Source organism: Apteryx mantelli, chromosome Z, assembly GCF_036417845.1.
Source record: "Apteryx mantelli isolate bAptMan1 chromosome Z, bAptMan1.hap1, whole genome shotgun sequence".
Taxonomy (NCBI): Eukaryota; Metazoa; Chordata; class Aves; order Apterygiformes; family Apterygidae; genus Apteryx; species Apteryx mantelli.
The window spans coordinates 74,446,162-74,468,872 of NC_090020.1; the positions used below are offsets into that span (position 1 = coordinate 74,446,162).

A 22,711-nucleotide genomic window follows, 5' to 3' on the forward strand; every position below is an offset into this window, starting at 1 on the left:
TTGTTGAGCAAGTGCTTTGTTAATGTAAATGTTAAATTGCTGCAGTATTTATTTGGAAAGCAATAGCATGCTTTAAAATTAAGCTATGATGTGTCATATGCCATTCCTTTCTCTTTTGTAGAAGAAAATTAGCCCTGAACAATTTTAAGCCTTATTTCCACTGTTGGAGTAGAAAACCCAGATATCTGCATTTGGGAGATATATTTGTTACAGGAGTTTGAAAATTTGCTCAGAACACCTCCCCTGCCTGTGGGGAGGAATAACTCCATACGCCAGTACAAGCTGGGGGCCAACCAGCTGGAAAGCAGCTTTGCAGAAAAGGACCTGGGGATCCTGGTGGACAAGAACTTGACCATGACCCAGCAGTGTGCCCTTCAGCAAAGAAGGCTGATGGTATCCTGGGCTGCATTAGGCAAAGTGTTGCCAGCAGGTCGAGGGAGGTGATCCCTCCCCTCTACCCAGCACTGGTGCAGCCACATCTGGAGTGCTGGGCGCATCCATTGCTGAGCTCCCCAGTACAAGAGAGATATGGACCAACTGGAAGAAGCCCAACAAAGGGCCACAAGGATGATTAAGGGACTGGAGCATCTGATAGACAAAGAGAGGCTGAGAGAGCTGGGGCTGTTTAGCCTGGAGAAGAGAAGGCTCGGGGGGGCTCATCAATGTCTATAAATACCTGATGAGGGGAGTAAAGAAGAGAGGCAGACACTTCTCAGGGGTGCCCAGTGACAGGATGGGAGGCAATGGGCACAAATTGAAACACAGGAAACTTCATCTGAACATAAGACAACACTTTTTTACTGTGAGGGTGGCTGAAGCCTGGAACAGGTTGTCCAGAGATGTTGTGGAGTCTCCCCCCTTGGAGATATTCAAAAGTCGCCAGGACATGGTCCTGGGCAATGTGCTCTGGCTGACCCTGCTAGAGCAGGGGGTTTGGACTAGATGATCTCTAGAGGTCCCTTCCAATCTCAGCTATTCTGTTTGTCTGTTCATTTGTCCTGTTAACAGAGTATTATTGGCAGAGCTGTTCAGCCTTCAGTTTGGGCAATGCCAGATTTCTCAGTCATACTGAACTCTCTCTGAACTTTATTAAAACAAAAACAAAAACAAAAAACCTACAATTACCTTGTTATTTCAGAGTAGATCACACTGAGAAGTGCTAGACCTGTGCTTTTCACAATTAGTTTCTCCCAAATCTGCATATCCCTAATGAGCCTCTGGCAGCCTCCTGTCATCTGTGACCCACTTAAACTGGGGAAGACTCACAGTGCTCAGACACCTGTTTATCTTGCATGAAACACAATGTCCTTGCAGCTTGTTCACTCCCTGCTTTGGTCTGCAGTTCTTCACTCCATGCTCCCATCATCTACTTGAATTTGAATGCATTTTGTATAATTAAAGCGAGTTCTCTGGATGGTTTATAGTTAAAAGGAGATCATCATCTCCTTACAGAGACATGGTGGGATAGCTCGCATGACTGGAGTGCTGTCATGGATGGCTACGTGCTCTAGGTGACCCTGCTTGATCAGGGGGGTTGGACTAGATGATCTCCAGAGGTCCCTTCCAACCTCAACCATTCTGTGATTCTGTGATAATACTCTTCCCAGGATAGGTGATAACTTTATGGTTCTCTGGGAAGAAGGGGCACTGCATAGCTTGAGAGATTACACGATTTTTCCTTATCCATCGTCTTGTAGAGTTTTCTGTAATTTCTGCCTATTGTAGGGAGAAGTAGGGCCACATCCAGACTTACCCTACTTCTCACCTAATTACTTGGTAGTGTATTCCTGAGTGCACAGATCCTATTCTCCGCTCCTGGTTTTCTGATGAGCGTAGGGTGGAGTTCCCACCTCTACAATGTTGGTGACTTGTGGGGACCATTCTCATCATGGCTCTGGCAGTATTTGAGTAGCTGGAACCATTGCGTTGAACAGCAGCAGTTTCACTAGGCAGTTAGCAGTCTGCAAAGGACATGTGTATCTTCTGGAGTCCAGGGCATCACTTCTAACACAGGTCTTGAGCTCTGGACTGATTATACGTTCAGTTGTTGAGAACAAAGATTTGCCTTAATGCAAGTATAGTGAGCTATTGGATTTTGTTTCTGTAAATGACTTTTCCTAGGGTGAGGTTTGTTCCTCTGTTTCACAGTGCTTATGCAAAATTTACTGGTTGCACTGTATCCTTGCAAATAATATCTCTTTCCTATATTTCTGTGGAAAGGACTGTCCTGACAAAGCTGTGTATGAATAACAAAGAGACTAGAGAAACACTGTTCATTTTAAAGGTCATATAGGATTACACACTGCCTTTTTTCTAGAAAAAGGAATTGTCCAACAGAAGTAGACATCCAAAGAAATGCAGTGAAAAGTGGCTGGAAGATTGCTGTGCTAGAAGGTACAGCAAATATTGTTAGGTGTTGCCCATAAACATTACAGTTGCTGGAAGTCTTGATGGGACCATTTGTTGCATGTCCCGTAAAGGCTTCTGTATGAAAGAACATAGAAGAGAATATTGATTTTTGCCATAACCTCTTCTGTACTTAATTTCTGCTTGCTTTCTCATGCAAATGTTCAACTTAAACTTACTTCAGCAAACAGTACATAATCAAGTGGCTGTACTAAGCTGAATCAAATACATATTTCTATCCTTTTTAAAGAACTAGTGAAGACTCTGTGCATGTAATTTAGACTGTTGAATTAGAGAAAATCTCTTCTAAACTGCTCTTGTCTGTCTCAGGGAGCATTCTGCCGGAAAAATGAATTTAGTACAAAATAGAAAGTGGAAAACCTTGATGTCCTTTACTTGTTTTGTCTGTTTTGTACTCACTTTTGGAAACATACTGTCTAATATTTTGCTCAACTGCAAAACATTTTGTTTGGGTTGAAGCTTCAGAGAAATTGATTTCTGCATTTTAAATAATTTTTAAGGCAATTAAAATATAGCCTTGGTCCGACCCTTACCGCTCTGCCAAAGTTAGAATTAGAAGCATGTTTCTTGTCTGCCTGATCTTTAAAACAAGCTTGATCAAGTTCTTTCTCCTCTGAGCTTTGCTCTTGTCAGTTGAGCCCCACGTCTAGATGCCCCTCAACTCTGTAGAGATTTGGATTTGGATCAAAGTCTTCTGTCAAGTGCTGGAGAAGTTTTAACAGGGGATCATTCTTGGTATTTTCTGTATTATTTGCCTGACATTCACTAGGTAAAATACTTGCTGAACCTCTGTCTGCAATATGGTATTTTCTTTCCAGCCTCCCCAGCTACATCTATTGCTGTTGTGAGATATCTCTGTCAGTCAAGTGTTCCTCAGAGGAGCTGCCTGGCATGAGAGGAATGAAATTTCATCTGCTGGGAGGTAATGGGGAAGAGGAGATGTACAAGAAGAGAATTTCCTGCAAGCCAGTACCAGTAGCATCGACAGGCAGCTGAAAGTTTCCCAAGCAGAGAGAGCTTTAACATTAAGGAGGTGATTACTGAGCAGCCTCTTCTCCTCGGTCCCCAGCTAATAAATGTGTAGCCCATTTCTATCCATCATTATCTCTGCAGTGAGGTATCTCCGCACTCAGATACACTTAGTGAAATGATTTTTTGGGGTATTTTTCTCTCTTTAAACTACAATTAATCGTACTACTTTATGATGTGTTTGAACTAGACGTTTCTTTCAGGCAAAACCACCTGCATTTTTCTCTCTACCTGGTCCCATTCATTACATATCTTTATAATTTCAAGGCTACTGGGAAAGAAGAGCCAGGGACTTTCTGCAAATAAAAGCCAAGATTGTCATTTACAAGGTAATAAAGGCTGAGTCTGTTAACATGGCTTTGCTTGATTTTCTTTGCACTGGAGTGCAGTTTTCACAGCTCAGACCCCTTTCTGAGCAAACACTTTAAAATGCTCTGGCATTTTACTAAGGGAGTCCCAACAACTCCCATCTCTGAAGGATTATGGACTAGTTTTCTATAGCCAGCGAACCCCAGGGAGCCCAGTTAATTTTACTCCTGTTCTGGTGTCACTGGTAAACCTCCATCCCATTCATGACAAAAATGGAAGCAAATTAACCGGATCATGACATCCAACAGGTTATAATGCCTCTGACAACCAAACTGTGATAAGAAACAGGGCTCAAAAGGAAAAGTTGCTTTCAAAACTCTGGCTAATACCAAAAACATCCTTTGCATGTGCAGTGGTATTTGTGAAGAGTTCAGAATGGCAGCAGTCACCTGCATGAGCATCGTATAGTAACAGGGCTGCTCGTGCGAGGTGTCAGGAGGCAGGAGTTCATAATCTCTCACGTGCAGAGGCCCTGTCAGCCGCCTGCCCTGACTCCCTTGGTTTCATGTGCGTTTTTCCCCCTGCTTGGTCCTTCTAGCAGTTTACAAAGGCTTTTAAGTGCTTTCCGTTAGCAGAACTGAGTTTCTGGGTGATGGGCTGTCCCTGTTCTGTTGTTTGAAGCATTCGTTTATGTCTGTGCATGGATGCCTCTACTCCAGGGAGCTTAATCGGGCAAAATGAAAAGTTTGCTTGCTGCACCAGAGCAGGAAAGCCTCCATGGTCGTCTTGAAATGTTCTGAAACTGAAAATTTTTGTTATCGGGACCTGCTTTTAAGAATAGAAAGTATTAAAAGCAGCATGTGCCAGAGATTTTCAAGATGTCATGTTAGCGTAATTGATTTCAGCAACTTGCAGAGTGATACCCAATCTTTTATTAAGCTTAGGCTTAGAGGGGAGTCCTCAGCTGGGACAGCTGGTCTCATGCTGTTGGCATTTGCTGCAGAAACGTAGCAGGGTTGGGGCTGAGGCTTTGAAGACTGTATTACTCTAGTAGCATTATCTAAAATACAAGTTATTGTGCCCCAGCCAAGAGTAAGGAGGCATCTCGAAAGTGCTGGCTTGTGGTTTTTCCTCTGAGCACATTGGTGGGACTGGTAAATGTTACACAGAGTTTTCTCAGAGATGCAGGTTTCACTGAGAACTGGAATGGGAAAAAACAACATCCGGTCCAGAAAAAGGCCAAATGTCCTCGGTTGTATAAACCCAGAGATAGGAAAGTTACAGCATATGCAGCTTTTCTAAAAAGGTATCATATCAATCTATGAAATAATAACTGTTCATTTCAAGATTAATTCCAGATGTTCTTTCTCTTATTCTCCTTTGCAGTCTAACTTAAACCAAACTAATTAAAAGGCATAGTTTAATTACTACTTCAAAGATCTATTCCACGCGTAGCCATTTTTCTTTCACAACAAAGACATCATACATTAATTTAGTTGTGGTAGTTTACATTTCTCAAAGTATCTTTGAAACGTTTAACTATTCAAGTTTCTGGAATTATTTATGTACTGCTGTGGCTATTTTGTATGCATAGCACATTGCTGTGCCAGAAATGTTCACTTACTGATGGATGGTGAATTCATGAGAAGTGGGCTTATGTGTCATGAAGGTCTTTAAGCAGGTGCATGAAGATTGGGAGATGGGAAAAATGAGGTGCAGAAATTAACTGACTTGGTAACTGTCACCCAAGGCTATCCACTCCTCCATTCTGCCTTTAAATCTCACATCCTGCAGTGGTGCCAAAAAGATTCAAAAGGCTATATTATTTTAGAGAAGAATCTATCTATTTGGGGTATTTCTAGAATGGCCAGTGAGCAAAGGAATAGGATCCACTCATTCTCTCCTGCTTTGACCCTTGCTTCCCCATAATAGCTCACTGGTCATCTTGCTCCTCACTGTCCCTTCATGATGGAAATCAGTCATCGTGGCTTTAAGTGATATCTGGAAAAAAATACTGTTTTCCCATAATTTGTGAGACTGGAAAAAGGAAGGAAAAAAGTGGTTGAAAATTAAATCCCCCTGAAGTAACATTAGAAGACAAACAGCAGGATTTGTGTAGTCCATTTCAATGGCTAATTAGTTCTGTTACAAAGTTAATGACATTAGCTATTGTTCTGCTAGTCCAGATAAGTGCCTTCTGGCTATGATTCTCTGTTGGTGTCTTCAGGCTGATCTGTCATTTCTAGGCTCTTATGTAGTAAAACTGAATTGTAGTAAGGGAAACGGTATCACTGTGTTAGAGATGCTTCTGAGTTTTCTGCTAGGGAAACAGCTTTGGTACTGCCCTATTTCTAGGGGATGTGAACCTGTCAGAGAGGAGAGTGGGAAAGGAATAGCGGTGGCACAGGAGAAGTGAAGCTGTCCTTGTCAGCTGAGATGTGTTTGCTGGGAGGGTGTTAGAACACACTTAATTTTGGAAGAGCAAGTCGGCTTTATTTACTCTCTAATCGTGCCATGTGGTCCATCACTGTACCTTTTATACCCCCTGGAGGGGGAAAGGAACCAAGGCAGTAGTTCCCGCCGGGGCTGCAGAACTTCCTGAACTCACAGGTAGTTATTAGCTCGCTGCTCGACACCAGGAGCGAGAGGCAGAGCTGAGCTTCCCTGATTTAGAGGTGGTTGCATGGGGACGCAAAAGCTATGGTGAATGAATGGCTCTGGGCGCACTGCTAAGCTGGCTGTAGCAAAATGTGTAGTGTCTGAGTGTTGTCTCGTTTTCCTTGATTCTTAAGCAGGACTGGCAGCGTGATTTGAGTTTTGCGGCGTCTCAGCCAGTCTGCTGCAGTTAGCAGTTAACACCTATGGCTTGTTGCAAACATTTCTGTTCTGTTCAGTGTAAACTTACTGTAGCTGAATGAGAGAGAGAAAAGTTTGTAGAATGGGAGCACTGAAGAGTTCACAGTAATGGAGATAACATGTAAAATAGCTAATCTAAATACTGAATTGGGGTTTCACCTCTGTTTTGCTAACAGCCAAGGACGCTAGTCAGTCCCTAGCCCAAAGACTGGAACATGGTTACCAGTGCAGAGCTGCTGTTTGTTAACAGGGTTTTGGAGTATTCGGAAAGGACTGCTGTGCTGCTTTGCTTTTTAAGATCTGAAAATGTTTTCCAGTCCTGTTAGCGCATGCTATCCCTTAACTCTGAGAAATTGTTTCTGGGAAGAAAAAAAAAAAAGATGAAAAGGAATGTGTTTACATATGTGGGCTAAATGAAATGTCAAAATGTAGTGCTAAAACCTTACAACAAAACCTGGCGATTTATATAAGGAACACTTAGACCTTCTGTTAAATTCATTGGGTGTTTGGAAAAGTTTTCTATAAAAGTTAGCAGTGATACTCTGAATACTTTATATTGGGTTTTAGAGTATTTTTCAGTGTGTGTGGGGGTTGTTTTTGGTTTTGTTTTTTTTCCTTCCTGGGTGTTTTGCTAAAATTTTGAATGGTGCGTTGTCTTTGATGTAGCTACCAGGTATAGTAGTCTTATTGCTGACATAAAATTTGGGGATACTTTCTGGTAATTTTTGAAAAAATGGGGTTCTGTCTTCTGGTTTAGCAGAGAGTTAAGCTAAGGTGTAGAAAAAAAGGAAATGTAATACAAAATATTTTCTTAGTATTCTTCTGTCCTTTCATATTAAAAGTCAGGATTTCAAGGCAGCTAAGGGTCAATTTTAAAACTATTAGGTATAAAACCAGGAAATCCTTATTGTCAGTGCTCAATGGAATAATCCCATGTGTATTTTATTGGATGCTTTGTTAATTTATATAAGTAAATGCATTCTCATGCATTTTTACTTAACTTGATCCCTGTATCCTAAGTAGCTATTTCCTGAACTGGTCAATTCTGCAAATACTGAGCCAAATATCTGTCTAGGACCAAATTTTTTTTTTTTTAATTCTGACCTGTTTCATGCTTGGACATAAATTCAGTTACCGTCTAATGCTTTGTAATGTGACTGCAATGTTACAGCTGGAGAAGTCTCTCAAATCCAGTCTTGAAAATATATTTCTAACCTAATTCTTGACTGACTTTCACATCTGGAAAAGTTAAGGTAGGTGAATCTGTCTTGTTGCAATCCAGCAAAGGCTTCCATGGAGGCAGTGCCAGAGCACAGAGAGATGCCATCTGGGTTGACTTCAACTAAGTTCCCTAATTCCCATACATATGGGGTATCAAGTAACTTCTCTCTTGGCATCTTGAAGCAGACAATTTGAAGCATGTCCCTGTTTAAGCAAGACGTTTTGAAAGCTGAAATAGAAACTGTTATTTCTTAGAAATGTAAACATAATTGAGTACCTGAATGATAAAATTACACTAAAAATGTTAGGCAGTGCCAAAATGTGTTGCTAAAACCTTACATTTCAAAGGTAGAGGATAGCCACAAAGGCAGACAGTTTATATGAGGAACATGAATTGACTTTCTCTTTAATAACTTTAGTTGAAAAAGGTGTGTGTTTGTGTGTGTGTTTTTTTGTTTTGTTTTGTTTTGTTTTTTAAGATGCCAATGGGATTCCAGACACTTTTTAGTGTGTTTTATGGTATTCCTTTTTATCTGTTGGGTAAGTGCTGAGCTGGCTTTTACTTTTGTACTGTAGCCCCGTAGATAATTGTGCCAACTGCGGTTGTTGCTCAATGAGACCACATTTGTGCTAATAAATGAAATATGTGTGTGTTCTTTGGCTTTGCAGCCCAGTAGCACAGAACGGTCTGTGTCCATACATTCAGTTCTCTTCCAAAGCCTCTTTCTAAAGCCTCCGAAACAGAGTGGCCACATCCTGACTACAGAGAAGGATTCCTGGCCTGTGTCCCCTCCTGTACCAGGCTTGGGAACTGTTTGAGAGAGTGCTCGTCAGCCCCGGCTGAAGCCGTGGCAGGGACCGTCCCTGTTAACAGGGCAGGCAAACAAGTTGCAGTGCCTGGGACTGTTCCCTCCCTCTTTAATTTGCTGGAGTAGACCAAGCTGTACAGTTTACAGTCTGATAGGGCAAGCTCTCATTTTATCTTTTTTGGTGAGAAGGAGTGGACCTAAGAGTATGGAGTGCCATTTTGTGCCATGAAGCTGCAGCAGTGGCTTTATATATCGTTGATACGCAAAGGGCAGGTCGTCTGGAGAGGGACCAGGTCAGTGGTACATGTTCTGTGCTCTGGCAGGATCATCTTGCTTGGGGCCGCGAGGCTGCTGAGCTCTGCCAACAGGGATGGCTTAGAAAGGTAAAGATGCTACTCGCAGAAAGCCAAAGGTGTCAGTGTTTCCTAGGTGAGGTTCAAGTAGGAATAGGGCAGCTGTATCAGCGTAGTGGAGTTCCTCATTATTCCGAAATATGAAAGTCAGGTCGGAGTGAATAAGTATTGCCTTTCCATATGGAAATACGGAAGCAAGCTTTCTGCAGCAATTTCTGCTTGCAGCTACTGAGGTTTGCCCAGGTGATTGTGTGTTGTTTAAAAAAGTTTGGTTCATTGGTCAAACTGGAAAACAAGAGGGATTTGAGTTTAAGGGGGAAATGACAGGTGTGTTGGGATGCACTCTGAAGCATACTTTGTGATGAAAAACAAAAGCAAAATTAGAAAGTTGTTTCAGGTTTAAAAATGTCTTGCGCAGGCTCAAATTAACCATTTGCAATTCTTAGGCTTAAATGAAACATTTATAGTTTTTATGTTCTTCAGGCTGGTTTATGTAAACTGAACTGTATTCAGTCTGATGATGGTTGCATAATTTAAGAAAAATCAAAATGTCTCATTTTGAAAATGTTGAAGTGAAACATTTGACTTTTATGGCATTTCTTTGACTGAATCAATTTTAAGGAATCACCATTAATTTGTGAATAGTTTTAGTTGACATGGATCTGTGTTGGTGGTGACAAAAGTAGCAGACTGAAAAATGTCATGCAGCTCTGGAGGGTATCCGTGAGTGAGTGTAGCATTTTCTTTGTCATTTGGGTCTACAACAGGAGAGACAACCAACTAAACATTGTAATAATATCAGAAATGAACACTGTAATAATATTTCAGTGAATACTCCTCATGCTAATACATAGCAAATCAAGAGTGCTAGCCATTAATAACTGCTGATGGTGTTTTTGAGCCTTTTTTTAGTTGCAGGATCAATTGGTTTGGGTAAGAAAATATGACTGTTTTGTACATACCAAATAAATGATATCCAAATAAAAAGTAGGCTAAGCTTTGAGTGATCACTTACTATTCTTACTTTGTTGGCTTGTTCACGTGTGTAGAAATGTTAGGTTTTTTGAACTGTTTTGTTGCTGCCTCGTGGATCATCAGTGGTCCAAAAACACTGCTGTGGAAGTATGTGTTTGAACTGCAGGGGATCAACTTGAATAGTTAAAACTAGTAAAATAACATCAAATATGAGCTATACTGGATGTCACTGCTGAGTTTAACCTCTTGCCACATTTTTCCCGCTCTGCTAACACACAGATGCCATCAGTGTTTGTTTTCTTCTGTCTGGGAGTGAATGAACCAAGTACTAGAATTATAAAGAGAAGTCAAACGTAATGTCTTTTAAGGTGCTATTGAGAATAATCTGTGTGTATAGAAAACAATGAGATAAGTAGCCATAAAATGGAGGTCCAGTGCTCTGGTAATATTGCCCAAGTGCAAAGAACTCTGCAAAATTACTCTTTCTAGTAATAACAGTGGAGAAGGGAAGACCTGACTTTGACTTCCAGAAGTCAAGGGAAATAATGAGGAAAGGAAGAACAAATTTGCTCAGTGTTTTAAACAGACAATGTGATGTAGAAGCTAGTGAGAGTCAGTTAATACAGAATACTATTTTAATTTCTGTTTCTTTACAGAGCCTCTGTAGACTCTACAGAGGGGTGTCCCCCATGCATTTAGGACAGTTTGGGGAGATAGAGCTCATATACTCAATGGTAACCTAAGCAGTTTTGGCACAACTTAGAGGACCTGTTTGGGTCACTAAATATTCCTGGAGTCTGTTCTATCCTCAGCCCGTCCCTATATATAGAAGTGGGTCCTATTCCATTATGTGCACTGAAGTGATTCATTGTGTGGTTCACCTACGACCTGCTAGGTATCAGCTCAACCTTTTAACTTAGAGTCATAACCTTAAGTCTTGTATTTTGTAATGTTCATGTCACAAATAAAACTGACAAAATCTGCCACCTGTACAGCAAAGAAAATGCTGGCCCTCAGCTGAAAAATCTCTCCATGATTTAACTTTCTGGCTAGGAGAAAGTGGCTAATTAATTTGCAAGGTCAAAGAAGGTCTGAAAGGCACAACTGCCTGTTCTCTGGTTCTGAATGCTCTGAAGATGTGGAGCTTCCTGGGGGATTAGGTGAGCAGCACTTTGAGCTGTCTTCGACCCAGAGCCCGGCAAAGCAGGATGGAGGAGGCGGGAGAGCGTGTGCCAACAGCTGAGAGCAAGAGCAGGCCATAAAAATGGTGTGAAAGGTTTGGGACACTCTTGATCTCACACGGGAGTTGCAGCTGAGCTCGCATCTTGAAGAGTACCCAGTGAAGAGTGTTTGGGGCTACAGGAGGGGAGCTTAGGGGAAGAGGTGCAGAGGGATGCAGAAATTTGGCCAAGCAGGCAGGCAAAGGTGGGTGACGTGGAATAGCTTTGGTTCAACAGCCACGCTTTTCAGACAGTTGCAAACCAAACTGCTGAGATTCAGTAGCTGCTAACTTGGAGATTTCTTTGTGAGGCTGAAAGTATGAGCTGGAGCAGGGTCGCAGCCCGCAGGGAGGTTGCATCCTGTTTTAGGACCACCCAGCAGGCTGGGTAACAGCAGTGGCACCTCGCCGCTGCTGTGCTGCCGGCCTGTGCTTGCCTTTCCCTTCCTATCCCTCTGCCTCCCTGAGGAGGCAGGAGCAGCTGATCCCAGCTGCTTCTGTACCATTTGCAAGCACAGAGGGAAGCAAGTGGTTATTTTTGCTGTATTTACTGAAGGGAAATGATAGTGAGTCAGATAGGAGTTCCTGTGAAGTACGTGTTGAATCTTGGAGTCGTAGAGAAGCAAAAAATGGAGGCTCTCGACCCCACCCCCCACCCCATGCTTATTCTGATTCTCATGTATAGGGGAATATAAATAGGCAAAATGTCAGTGCTGGGCATATTGGTTTTATGGCAATAGCAACAGTACATACAGGATTCTCTAAAAGTATCTTGGTGGGGGGTTGCTTTGGTGTGGAGGGAGTCCTTACTCAGTTGTTGCAAATTTGAAGTAAACAGTGTGGGAATGCTGGATGTGTGGAGAAGCAGGCAGTCCTCTCCAGGGCAGGCAGGGAAGGCTGAAGTTTTTTGCAGAGAGTTGAGCAGGAATTACAAGTGGAAGAGAGGTCTCCTGGTTTCTCTCCAGGGGAATCCCAGACTCTTCCGTTTTGCTCTGCAGCTGTGTGTCCCTGGTCAGACCCCAACAAACTTGCACCTTGGCTAAAGGATGGACCAGTGTGGAGGGAAGCACACGCTTACAGCCCTCAGGAGAGCGTTATGCTAATACGATACCTCTCTTCTTTGCTGTACCTTGGCTCCTGTTTCTATTGGGGAGCAGAGCAAAACACTTGTTCTTTTTAGGACTTTGATAGATATCTGTATCATGCAGAATTCAGTGTCTGAGAAAAGAGGAGTTGCATAACATTTCTGAAATAAAATGTTTACACAGGGTGCACCAGTTTACTTAAAATCCCTGAATGAGCTTTGATTATGTTCAGTGATTCTTTTAAAGAGAGGACTGCAAATGTTCACTAGAGTTTTAGATGTAGTTAATATTGTGCATTTAAATGTATAATATAAATGTGTGTGCATAAGCTGACGAGTGGCTTTTCTTCAAGAAGAGCAACTCTCCTCCATCCCTGTGGCACAGCATACAGGTACACAAGCTCATCAGAGCCCAGGAAGCAGAGTCCCCTCTGAAATGCCTCTTGCACCCTGTAGCAGCTGTCTGCAGTTGGCACAGCTTGCAGGTCTTCTAGCACTCTTCTGCCCATGGGGGCGAGTGGACCTGCTATCTGAATCACTCAGACTGCCCAAATCCTTGGGATACGATCCTCAGCAGACCCTTCTGGTCCTTCGCCTCCTCCAGCATTGTTTGCTTTTCCCTGGCACCTTTATTTTGATAACTGATTGATATTGATAATCCCCTTTCACCGTTCTTAAGTTCTCATCAGATCTTGAAGCGTGGCTTTAGGGCAGCCAGCAGTGGGTGCCTCTGCTGGAAATCACTTGGGTAACTTCAAAGAGCTAATGAGCCCTCCAGTGACCTGTACTGCCAATATCTGGATACAGCTAGTTCATTGCTGCCCTCCTGTCTCTACTTTTAATATATTCCACAAAATATGTATCCTTCCAGAGTTTCAACCCTTTCTTCCCCCACTGAATGCTGCAGTGCCTACACATACTTACCTGCAGCGTACCAGCTTAAGGAATATTGCAAGAATAAGATTCTTCTTGTAGCCTTTTAGCTTTAGTCCCATTCCTGACTTAAGCAGGTATAATGACCCCTAATCACCAACATATAAGCAGTTTGTTTTTCTTCATTCCAATGCATGAAACTTATGGAACATTAATAGAAATTTTTGGAGTCTGATTCAAGAACTTTTGGATGCTGTTTGGTTAACCTCATTGGAAAACAGATCAGCCCTGACAACGTGGAGACATCTACATGAAGATGTCGCTTTTAGTTTTTGCCTTCCTTTCATGCAAGTGAATTTTCCTACAGATACATATAAAGAAGAAAAATATTAATAAAGACCATATGATTAAATTCTCATTTGCATCATATTGGCTCCCAAATCTAAATTTTTCTTTCATTCTTAGGTCAACAGTTCTTAAATTATTTGGTTGCAGACTTTAAGGCATTGACATAATTTACTGGGAATTTTTAGTTTACAAGGCTGCTTTGTATTGAGATATTCTTTTCTAGAAGATACTTGTCTCTCATCATTTGAAAACAGAATTGCACTGCAAATTAAATTGTTTTCAAATGCTGATTTACTAAGTACTAGATTGAATTCATAGAAAAGTCACCTTGTTTTTCTCATCCATCACATTAATATTATCAGCAAAACAAGAGGGACCAACCACTAAAGTTCCTAAGTGAATGAACATGGAAAGTTCAAGCCACATTGAGTAATGTAGTCATAGAAATGCATCTTATACAGCTGTAGTTTTTTGTTGTTCCTGAAGTGTTTTGCTCTTATGTGTAACCTTGACTGAAATGTGGTTGCTAAATGTGAAGGGAATAATTAATCCACCGCTTCTAGATACTTCACTGTCTAGTAAATGTTAATATCTAAGGGAAGCCAGACACAAAACAGGCAGTTTTAGGAGTTCACTAAAATAAACATTAAAAAAAGAAGTGATAACTCTAATCTTACGGAGAAACTCTAATCTTACGGAGACTTAAGTATGTGCAGGACTCTGTGCCTTACGACCGGTTCCATTGGGGTTAGTGAAGTTATGTTGTACTGAGAGATGGCAATCTGATGTTTCATACAATCTTTGTTCACAGATTATTTCTAGCTATAGTTTGTACTTATTGCATAATTATTACAGTGTTACTCTACTGCAGCTCGGAGGGAGTTTCAAAGTCTTTGAATTTTATAGTTGCTGCATATGTCCTGTTAATTAGCGAGTACTTTTTTCTAGTTAGAAGTTTTTTAAAAAGTGTTAATTTCCCTACTTCATATTTTCCTGATAGGAAAGGGTAAGGTTATTTTTCCCTGTAGCTTCTATTCTTTTTCATTTTTAACTATCCTGGCTGTCTTGTATTAATGGGAGCAGTACATATACAGTGTGGTAGGATGGCAACAAAAAGTGCTAGAGTTAAGAAGGAAGGAGCAGGGTTTTCCCATCAAGAAAATTTGAAAAACTTTGGACTTGTTTTGCTTGGGTTCACCCCTGGGGAAAAAATATATTAGAAGCTTCAGACAGAAGGAAAATCTTAGTTGTAAACCATACGCAGGCTGCTCTAGATATAGCTGTTTCCCATGATGTTGTTCTCTGTACGCCTCCTGATGCCAGGGGCTCAGGACGTGTATCGTTCCGTCCTTCCAGCCTGCACGATGATGTGTGCCAGACATACTTAGCAGCAGTATCTGATTCAGTGCATCAGTCATCACAGATCCAATTTTAGCTTCATTCTGTGTAAGTGGTGTGACTCCACTGTTTCATACTTCATATTTTTGACAGCAGGAATGTTGAAGTTAAAGCTTGCAAATTTTCTTCTTGCAGGATGCAAGTTTTCTTTCTCTATGTTTATTTTTGTTGAGTCTTCATGGGGTCATCTTTGCTGGTTTTGGGGCTTGTTAACATAAGTGAATAAATAGCTGTAATAGTTCCTTGTGTGAACACTGTTGTTTGACACTCAGAAAGCAATTGTGTGATTTGGCTTAGTCTGTGCAGAAATGTTCAAAAAGGAGCTGGTTTTGATACCCATTCTGTTTTAAATTCACATTCTTTCTTTCTTCCTTGCTTTACAACAGCTTTTCTGTGTAGTGTGTGAGCCCTTCCTCTTACACTATCAGCATTCAGAACTAGTTTTGTTCTGCCTTATTTCAGCAGACAGAGTTAGAAAAGGGGAAAGAGTTCATATATTGTACTGAATAAGCTGTTGCTTTTCTGAATTTTGTGGATTAATAGGAAGTTCTTACAGTAACTCGGAGTGATGATACTGTGCTGCTCAAGACAACATATATTGCTAGCAACCAGTCTGCTGCATTTTGGAATAGAGCAAGCTAGGAATTTGCTTACCAAACATACCAGTTCACCAGTATTGCAAGTGATCCTAGGAAAGGGTAGGTTTGTATAAATGTTGCTGCTTTCCTGCCTGGAAGGCAAGAGACAGACCTCTGATTCTGGAGCTGCATGTGAAACTTGGATAATTCAACCCAAATCCCATGTTGCGCCTGCTTGCTGAGTGCGGGCAAGAGCCCGGGCAAGAGCCCGGGCAGGCTGCTGGGTTATCTGGATCGCTGTCGGCCGTGGGACGAGGAGAGGCAGCCATGGCCGTGGAGGCTGGCCTCGCTAGGCCTGTCAGGGATGAGATGTGTGGTCCTCCCAGCCCCGGCTGTTGGAACGCCGAGGGGGACCTGGTGTCATCTGCCTGGCACCAGCTCCTGCAGCCCTGTGCTTTCAGGGTGTGTGGTATGGGCCCTGTGGCTCGAGGCCTTAGTGGCATTTTGGTACAGGGCTACCAGACTGGAAGGGCTGGGCAGAAGCCTGTGCTGGCATCTCTCCCTGTGGAGATGGGGAAGGTTACTGTTTATGGGTAGAAACACAAAAAGGCAGCATGCTATTTGGGGAGTTAGCCACTGAAAAATGCTGAGCGGGTGCACGTCTCACCCTCCACCTCTCTCAAAGATACAGGCACCTTGCCTTGGATTGCCCCTGTCGGAAATGGGGATTCAGACCCTAGAACCAAACTTGCTGTCTTTCACAAAACATGAGTGAAGGAGGAAAGAGTGCCGTCCTTCTTTGTCCAGAAGCGTGGTGGCTAGAGCACTTTCCTTGGGCATTCCCAAGTCCTTTATTAGATCTGACTCAAAGGTTGTTGGATAATACTTTTCATAAAACTGTGATTTCTTTTGTCTTAATTTTTATTAGCTGCATCACTCCTCAGCCTTTCCTTTATTTAGTCTACAGTTGGACTTTCTTCTCTGTTCTTTTTAGCACCAGGTTAATCTGTTATTAGTGATGATTTCATATGTTTATTCATGTCCCATTATACAGTGGTTGGGTTTCAATGCTTGATGACTCCTTGAATAACTCACTGCTTTTCCAAAACTACAGTCTGTTTGTTTATACTCAAACTAAAGACATATCTTAGGAAAAAATCCATATAGTGAAGGTTATGAGAACAACCGTGATGTAGAAATTCCTGACAGCATGGGATTTATTATTCTAGCATCCCTAGCATTTTTCATACCTCATGTCTGGAGCCCTAGCATTTTGCCTGTGAATAATAAAGAGTGGTAAAAATGAAAGAGCTCTTGTGCAAAGAGAAAGGAGGTGGAGATAGGAAGTGAAGATATAAATCCGTGCCGTTGTATTATGTCTGACAACCTTCAGACATAGGCTTCACTCTCCTCTCCTGAGAATTTACAGACATTTTCACCTTGCTTCCTGAAAGTGCCCTCTGTATCCCAAGGTGTTAAAGGTTGCTGTGTGCAGTTAGCACCTTGAGGTCTCCTTGCATTGCACTGTATGCTGCTTGCATTTTTCTATGAGCAACACCTGTAGGAAGCAGAGGTGAAAAAGACCTTTGAAAATGGAAAATTCTATAGAATGCCTTTAAGTGAGGTGAGTCATACCTGTTCTTTAAGGGACTTTGGATGAAAAAAATATACCCCAAATGGAACAAAAAACCTCCAATCGAGCAAAATTCTTCAATCTGAACACCACATCTGCTCAAAATTTAAGTGCTTTTTGTAGTGAAACTATCAGTGTTGCTGTTTAAAGGTTAGAAAGCTCTTTTTTTAGAGAGCTAATAAAATAACGATATATTTCTTTTGCCATCTAATGACAAATTAAGTTGATTTACTAAAAGAATGTAACTTTCCTACATAAAAGCCACGCATCGTTAACCTGTGCTGTAGAAGTTGTTATGCTGCTGTTTCTCCACACACAGTTCAGGCTTACAGATAACAAAAGTCTTTCCTTGTAACCGAGAGTTAAGGGTACTAGATGTTGAGTTAGGCAGGTGGCATTTGTATGGATAGTTTCAGGGGACAGTATTTTTCAGTAAAAAATAAATAAATAAATAAATAAATATTGGACTTTGGGTTTTTAAGAAAACAAAACTGTTGGCTGAAAATTTTCAGCCAGTTCTAACTGGAAGTTGATGAAATCTTGTAATCTGCCTCATTTCTGCTGGATATGTAGTGATATGGCTGGATATCACATATGACCTGTGTGACACTGTGTGTGACCTACTTGGCTGAATCAGGTTTTTTAATTAAGAAACCTGATATCTGCAAAGTTTTCTCCCACGATAGATAGAAACATCTGAATACTTCTGCTTGCATTTCATGCAGTTTATTAGCTGAGTCCCTTACCAACCAACTTTTTACTTTTTTTTGGACTATCCTGTGTATCCTTTCAGCGCTACCTTTGTTTCTGTTGCTCATGATTCAAAAACTATACCTATATTATATCTCCTTTTCAAACATTCATGGAAACCCTCAGGGTTCAGGTATCCCCTTTTCTCTCTTCTCCTGCTTGTGGAGTGTTCTCTGGTCAGCATTTATCGTGGAAGGGTGTGGGGAGGAAGTCTTTTGTCTTGGCTTCTCCTGAACTCGTGGGCTCCAGGTTAGGATTTCCTTTGCTGGAGAACAGAGTGCCTCTGACTTATCAGCTAAGCAGAAATCATTTGCAGCACTTCACTAATTTAAGGTAAAAGGAAAGTGAGTTTATTTTGCTTCGGAATGAAAAGCTTGATAAAGCAATCATTTGTGGAGACATAACAGCAGAAATAGAACCATGCTTTATAGCTGCCTATATGCTAGTGTAGCTCCAAGAGGTTCTCTCTCTGCTTCGTCTAACTCAAAAGCTGTCAGGAGACTTAAATGGCTGGGATTCAATCCTTAGGTGAGTCCCTTGATCCCTTCCAGCGCAGGCACTACTCAGAACGTCATTGAGGAGAGAGTTTTGCCTGAGGCACCCTCTTGTTCTCTGGCATTAATTTTCACAACTCAGGTCTCTCTTCTGAGGCTTTGCAGTAATTCATAGCCTCACACTTAACTGGGGTGTTAGTTCTCCACACTTCCCTGAGGGTTGTTCACCGCTGCAGTCTGGCTGGCTTTAAACATTTTTATCTCCCTTGGGCGCAGAGCAATCACCTGTCTAGACAATAAGCAAAACTCCTTGTTGGATGCGAATACAAAGCCTGACAACTGATGTGATGTTTCCTTTGGCCAGAAACAAATCACTTAGCAGCCTGGGCAAAATCTTCTGTTCAGGTAACTGTGGGGAAGGTTTTTCTTAGTATAAAATGCCTTGAAAAGACATAGATACTGAGAACTGCACTTCATTTAAAAAAAAATAAAAAAAAAGTTGAAAACCACACAAATGTGCAAAACAGAGCAATGAATGCAGCTCATTAATAGCCCCTAATAGAGGTAACTATTAAGGTAACTGGACAAAACTTGAGGGTGACAGCAGGAATGATACTGCAGCTTGGCATTGTGGAGTTGCCTTGGCAATTATAGCAGTGGTAGACCATTCTCCTACCCTTGGAAAAACAAAAAACAGAAAAAAATCAGAAAAATATCTTCATTTTCTTATACTGCAAGGTATGTTCTGTGTATAAAAGAAGCTAGTTTTCCATGCAGCTTATTTTTCAAGATTAATGCAAAGATGCATGCCTCTCATTGCGTTCCTTGACTTGGTGGGAAGGGAACTTTCTTTATCGACTAACTATTTTACTAGTTGACATATCTACAGGGTGCAGTCTGTGTTAGTGCATAGGATGTCACTAACCAATGTTTTGGGTTAGAAATTGCAAAGGAAATCAATATAGTTATGCTTTTATTTTTACATTGTATGGATAGTAAAAGATAGAAACTTACAGGTTTATTGAATTCTTTTGCGTTATTCAGACTTCTCTTACATTCAGTCAATTTTTATGCTGTTTGCCTTGCCAAGAAGGTCGAAAATCTTACTGTTTTTTTTCCAACTAGAACATTTATCATCTTTTTAAATGCAAACACCAGTTTACGCAAAAAGAAATGTACTTACAACTATTATTTGTTAATTTATTATATTCTGAATCTGCAATATGGAATACTAGACATCCTGCTTAGTGTATTAATTCAGCTTTGTACAGTATACTTTAAAAAGCTGTCCAAGAAGGTACAGATTTCCATTTAATAGAATGAACCTGGCTGGAGTACTTTGTATGTTTGTATGCTTCAGTGGTACGTGCCTGGTGCTATCTGAAGTCCTTAAATGGTGCTGCAACGCAATGCTAACTGACGGTAATGTGTGTTAACTAATGGAGCTCTTGTGTAATGTACACTTGTGTATGGTAGCTCAGTTCTAAACGTGAGTAGTGTAGCTGCTGTAGTTTTGATGATTAATATGGCATATTCCAATTTTATGAATAATGTATTAACGGTACCAGCATTTCTTTTTCTAGGCAACTTTCAGACTCAAAGCTGCATGTATACCATAAGCCAAGATACCAATCACCTTTCGTCCTAACAGATGTACTGTACACATTGTTAACAGTCAAATGGTGCCACGCTTTGTAGATGTGTAAGCTGCAGTGATACCTTCTGACTGGACTTAGTTAGTTCTTCTAAAGGGCAAACAGTGCATTCATGACACAGGTGTAACAGATCTGCTGGTGTGAACCCAGGGGTTTGAGACCTAGCTGCAAAGTCATTCATACTTCAAGGGAAGAGTGGTCTGGATAACTGTCCTTCAGCACTCGGTGGTGCTGGGAGGTGCAGGTGATGCTGAACGGCACTTTGAGGCAGGAGCCACCCCCTGGACAGCATGTGTGCACAGTCTACAGTAAAGACATCCTATTCTGCAAATGAGATGCCAAAGGACTTCTGCAATATCTATCAAAATAGCAAGCATTCCTCATCCTTCCTAGGACTCGGGAAATCCCGGTACCCACAGAAGCGTTTCTCTGGCTTCTTGGCTAAAAAAATGCCACCAGTTGCTGTCGAACTGACATCTCTCACCTCATTTTCAGGCCTAGATGTATTTACATTCCCATTATTTCCCTGTTAGCACAGACAGCTGGCACTTAAAGCTAGAGTGAAGGGAGAGTGATTAGTCCCACTGAGCACAGCACAAGGTTGCTAGCAACTTTAAAGAGCAAGAGCACTTTCTAAAAAGATTTAGATGCACAGATCCCAAAATTATAGTGGAAGCACTAAGCTTCTCACCCATCAGTCAGACAACATGACATATGCAGCTGAGGAGCCTGCAGTCGTTTGCCTTCTTGGTATTCAGACGACACCTGCTGGTGAAGCATTCTCGCTCTTCGGGGTTCCTGCGGTGATATTTTTCATGCACGAAACAAATGGCATGTACTAAGCTTAATGTACCGTACCATTGAGAATAAGAGCGACATGTGGAGAAAGTGTATCCCTTATCTGAAACTATGAACTGGTGTCATTAGAAAGTTCTGAACCAAACCACAGAGAAGAAACTCCTTCAAAAGGGCATCTCCAACTTTTTTTTTTTTTTTTTAAGCTTGGCTCTGTGTCTAGCATCTTAATCCCTGGGGTTTTGAGTGGGGATAACTTTTGGATACATATTTTAGAGCACTGTTTAGTCCATGCTTGGAGGATAGACCTCAGCCAACTGATGTCACCTTGAAGTTGGTCCTGCTTTGAGCAGGTCAGGTAGGTGGCAGCCAGCAGTCCCTTCCAGCCCATGGCCCAACCAACTCAACTGTCCCATGATTCTGCGTTGCTGCCATTCTATCTACAAGTAGTACAGCCATACACAATCTAATCGGGCTCGAAAATGTTTTGAAGTCAATGTTTCATGTTACCTTTCCAGATACCTTCAGCTTTTTCCAAAACCAAGAGCATCAGAGGGAGAGATGGGAACGAAATCACACGGCTGTCAGAAAGGTTTCTCGGCGCTCTGTCAGCAAGGAACGATGGGTGGAGACGCTTGTGGTTGCAGACAGTAAGATGGTTGAATATCATGGAAGTGACCATGTGGAATCATATATCCTCACTATAATGAATATGGTATGTACAATGTTCTCTTTTAGTTAGACGAACGAAGCTAATTTTAATGATTATGTTACTAATCACCCTGAAACAACTGTAACAGTGGTTTACTGAAAGAAATAGAGTCTCTTTCCTATATTTTAATTAAAAGTATCCTTTTAAGTGTCTTTATTTTTCCTTTTTATTTTGCATAAATGTTATTTTCCTGCGTGGATTTTAAGTGAGAGTAGCTATTACAATTCTTAGTCATGGGGACTGTATTATATAGCTATAAATTCTAGCGCTAATTTTCATTCCACTGAAATTACTGTTTTTGAATCTCCTGCCTCCCTTGCAGCCTGCTGCTCATTGATGATTTAGGGTTAGCAGTTGCAGCAGCAGATTAGTGCTATGGTTTTAAGCATGTGAGTTCTTTTCCATGTCTGTGAATGAGAGGCACCCCAGAGCCCACTGGAAATTGTAGTAATTTTGAGCTCCGTTCTAGCATTATGAAGGTTGTTCAGTTTGGAGAGATATGCTTTTATTAAAGTTCAACCAAGACAGTTGGTATGTAGGTTTGTACCTAACAGAAATGATTTGATTACTTGTATAATTGGTACTTGTTTTTTTTTCCAAATGATTATTTTCTTTCTGCCACTTCCACTGCAGACTTGAAAAATTACTGTTTTTTTCCAGACAAGTAATGCAGTATCCTGCCTCTAATAAAGTCCACATTAAAAGAAAAAAAGTTTAACTTTTAACGTGTCCTTGTGTGGCAAGTTACAAAATATATTGACCCAAGAAAAATAATAGTGTTTTATGGTGCTGTCTACAGCTCATGTTTTATGTTATTTTCTATATCATAGTAGGCATTGGCCTTGCAGAGTCTGTTAAGGTTGTCTTCTCCTATGTCCTTCTCCTCTGACTTGTATGTTATATCTATGAAATAAATCACAATGTAAATTCTGGCATGGTATTTGATCTGTCCCTCATGTTTATACAATATATGCCTGGCTGTGTGCTGAGCTGTCTGACTAGCTAGTGAGGCAATGAGCCTGAGTAAACAAACACCAGGCTCATTTGACTACGTAAGGTTTTGTCCACACAGGGACAATATGTGGAATAAAACCTTATCATTATCAGATTCAGGAACAAACAGGTATTACCATTTTCTCTACGGTGTGTACCTGAAATGTTAAGGTTACCCACAGTGATTCAATTTCCAGTCT

At 41.2% G+C, this 22,711-nt stretch overlaps 1 protein-coding gene across 4 annotated transcripts in view; it reads left to right on the forward strand.

Annotated features, from left to right (window-relative positions):
- The window catches only part of ADAMTS12 (ADAM metallopeptidase with thrombospondin type 1 motif 12), a 170,971-nt gene that overhangs the window by 75,847 nt on the left and 72,413 nt on the right, over positions 1–22,711 (forward strand). For all 4 annotated transcript variants that reach the window (XM_067315167.1, XM_067315168.1, XM_067315169.1 and 1 more), the window contains exon 4: positions 21,325–21,521. In XM_067315167.1, the coding sequence (XP_067171268.1) occupies positions 21,325–21,521 (197 nt within the window). The remainder of the gene's footprint in view (positions 1–21,324; positions 21,522–22,711) is intronic.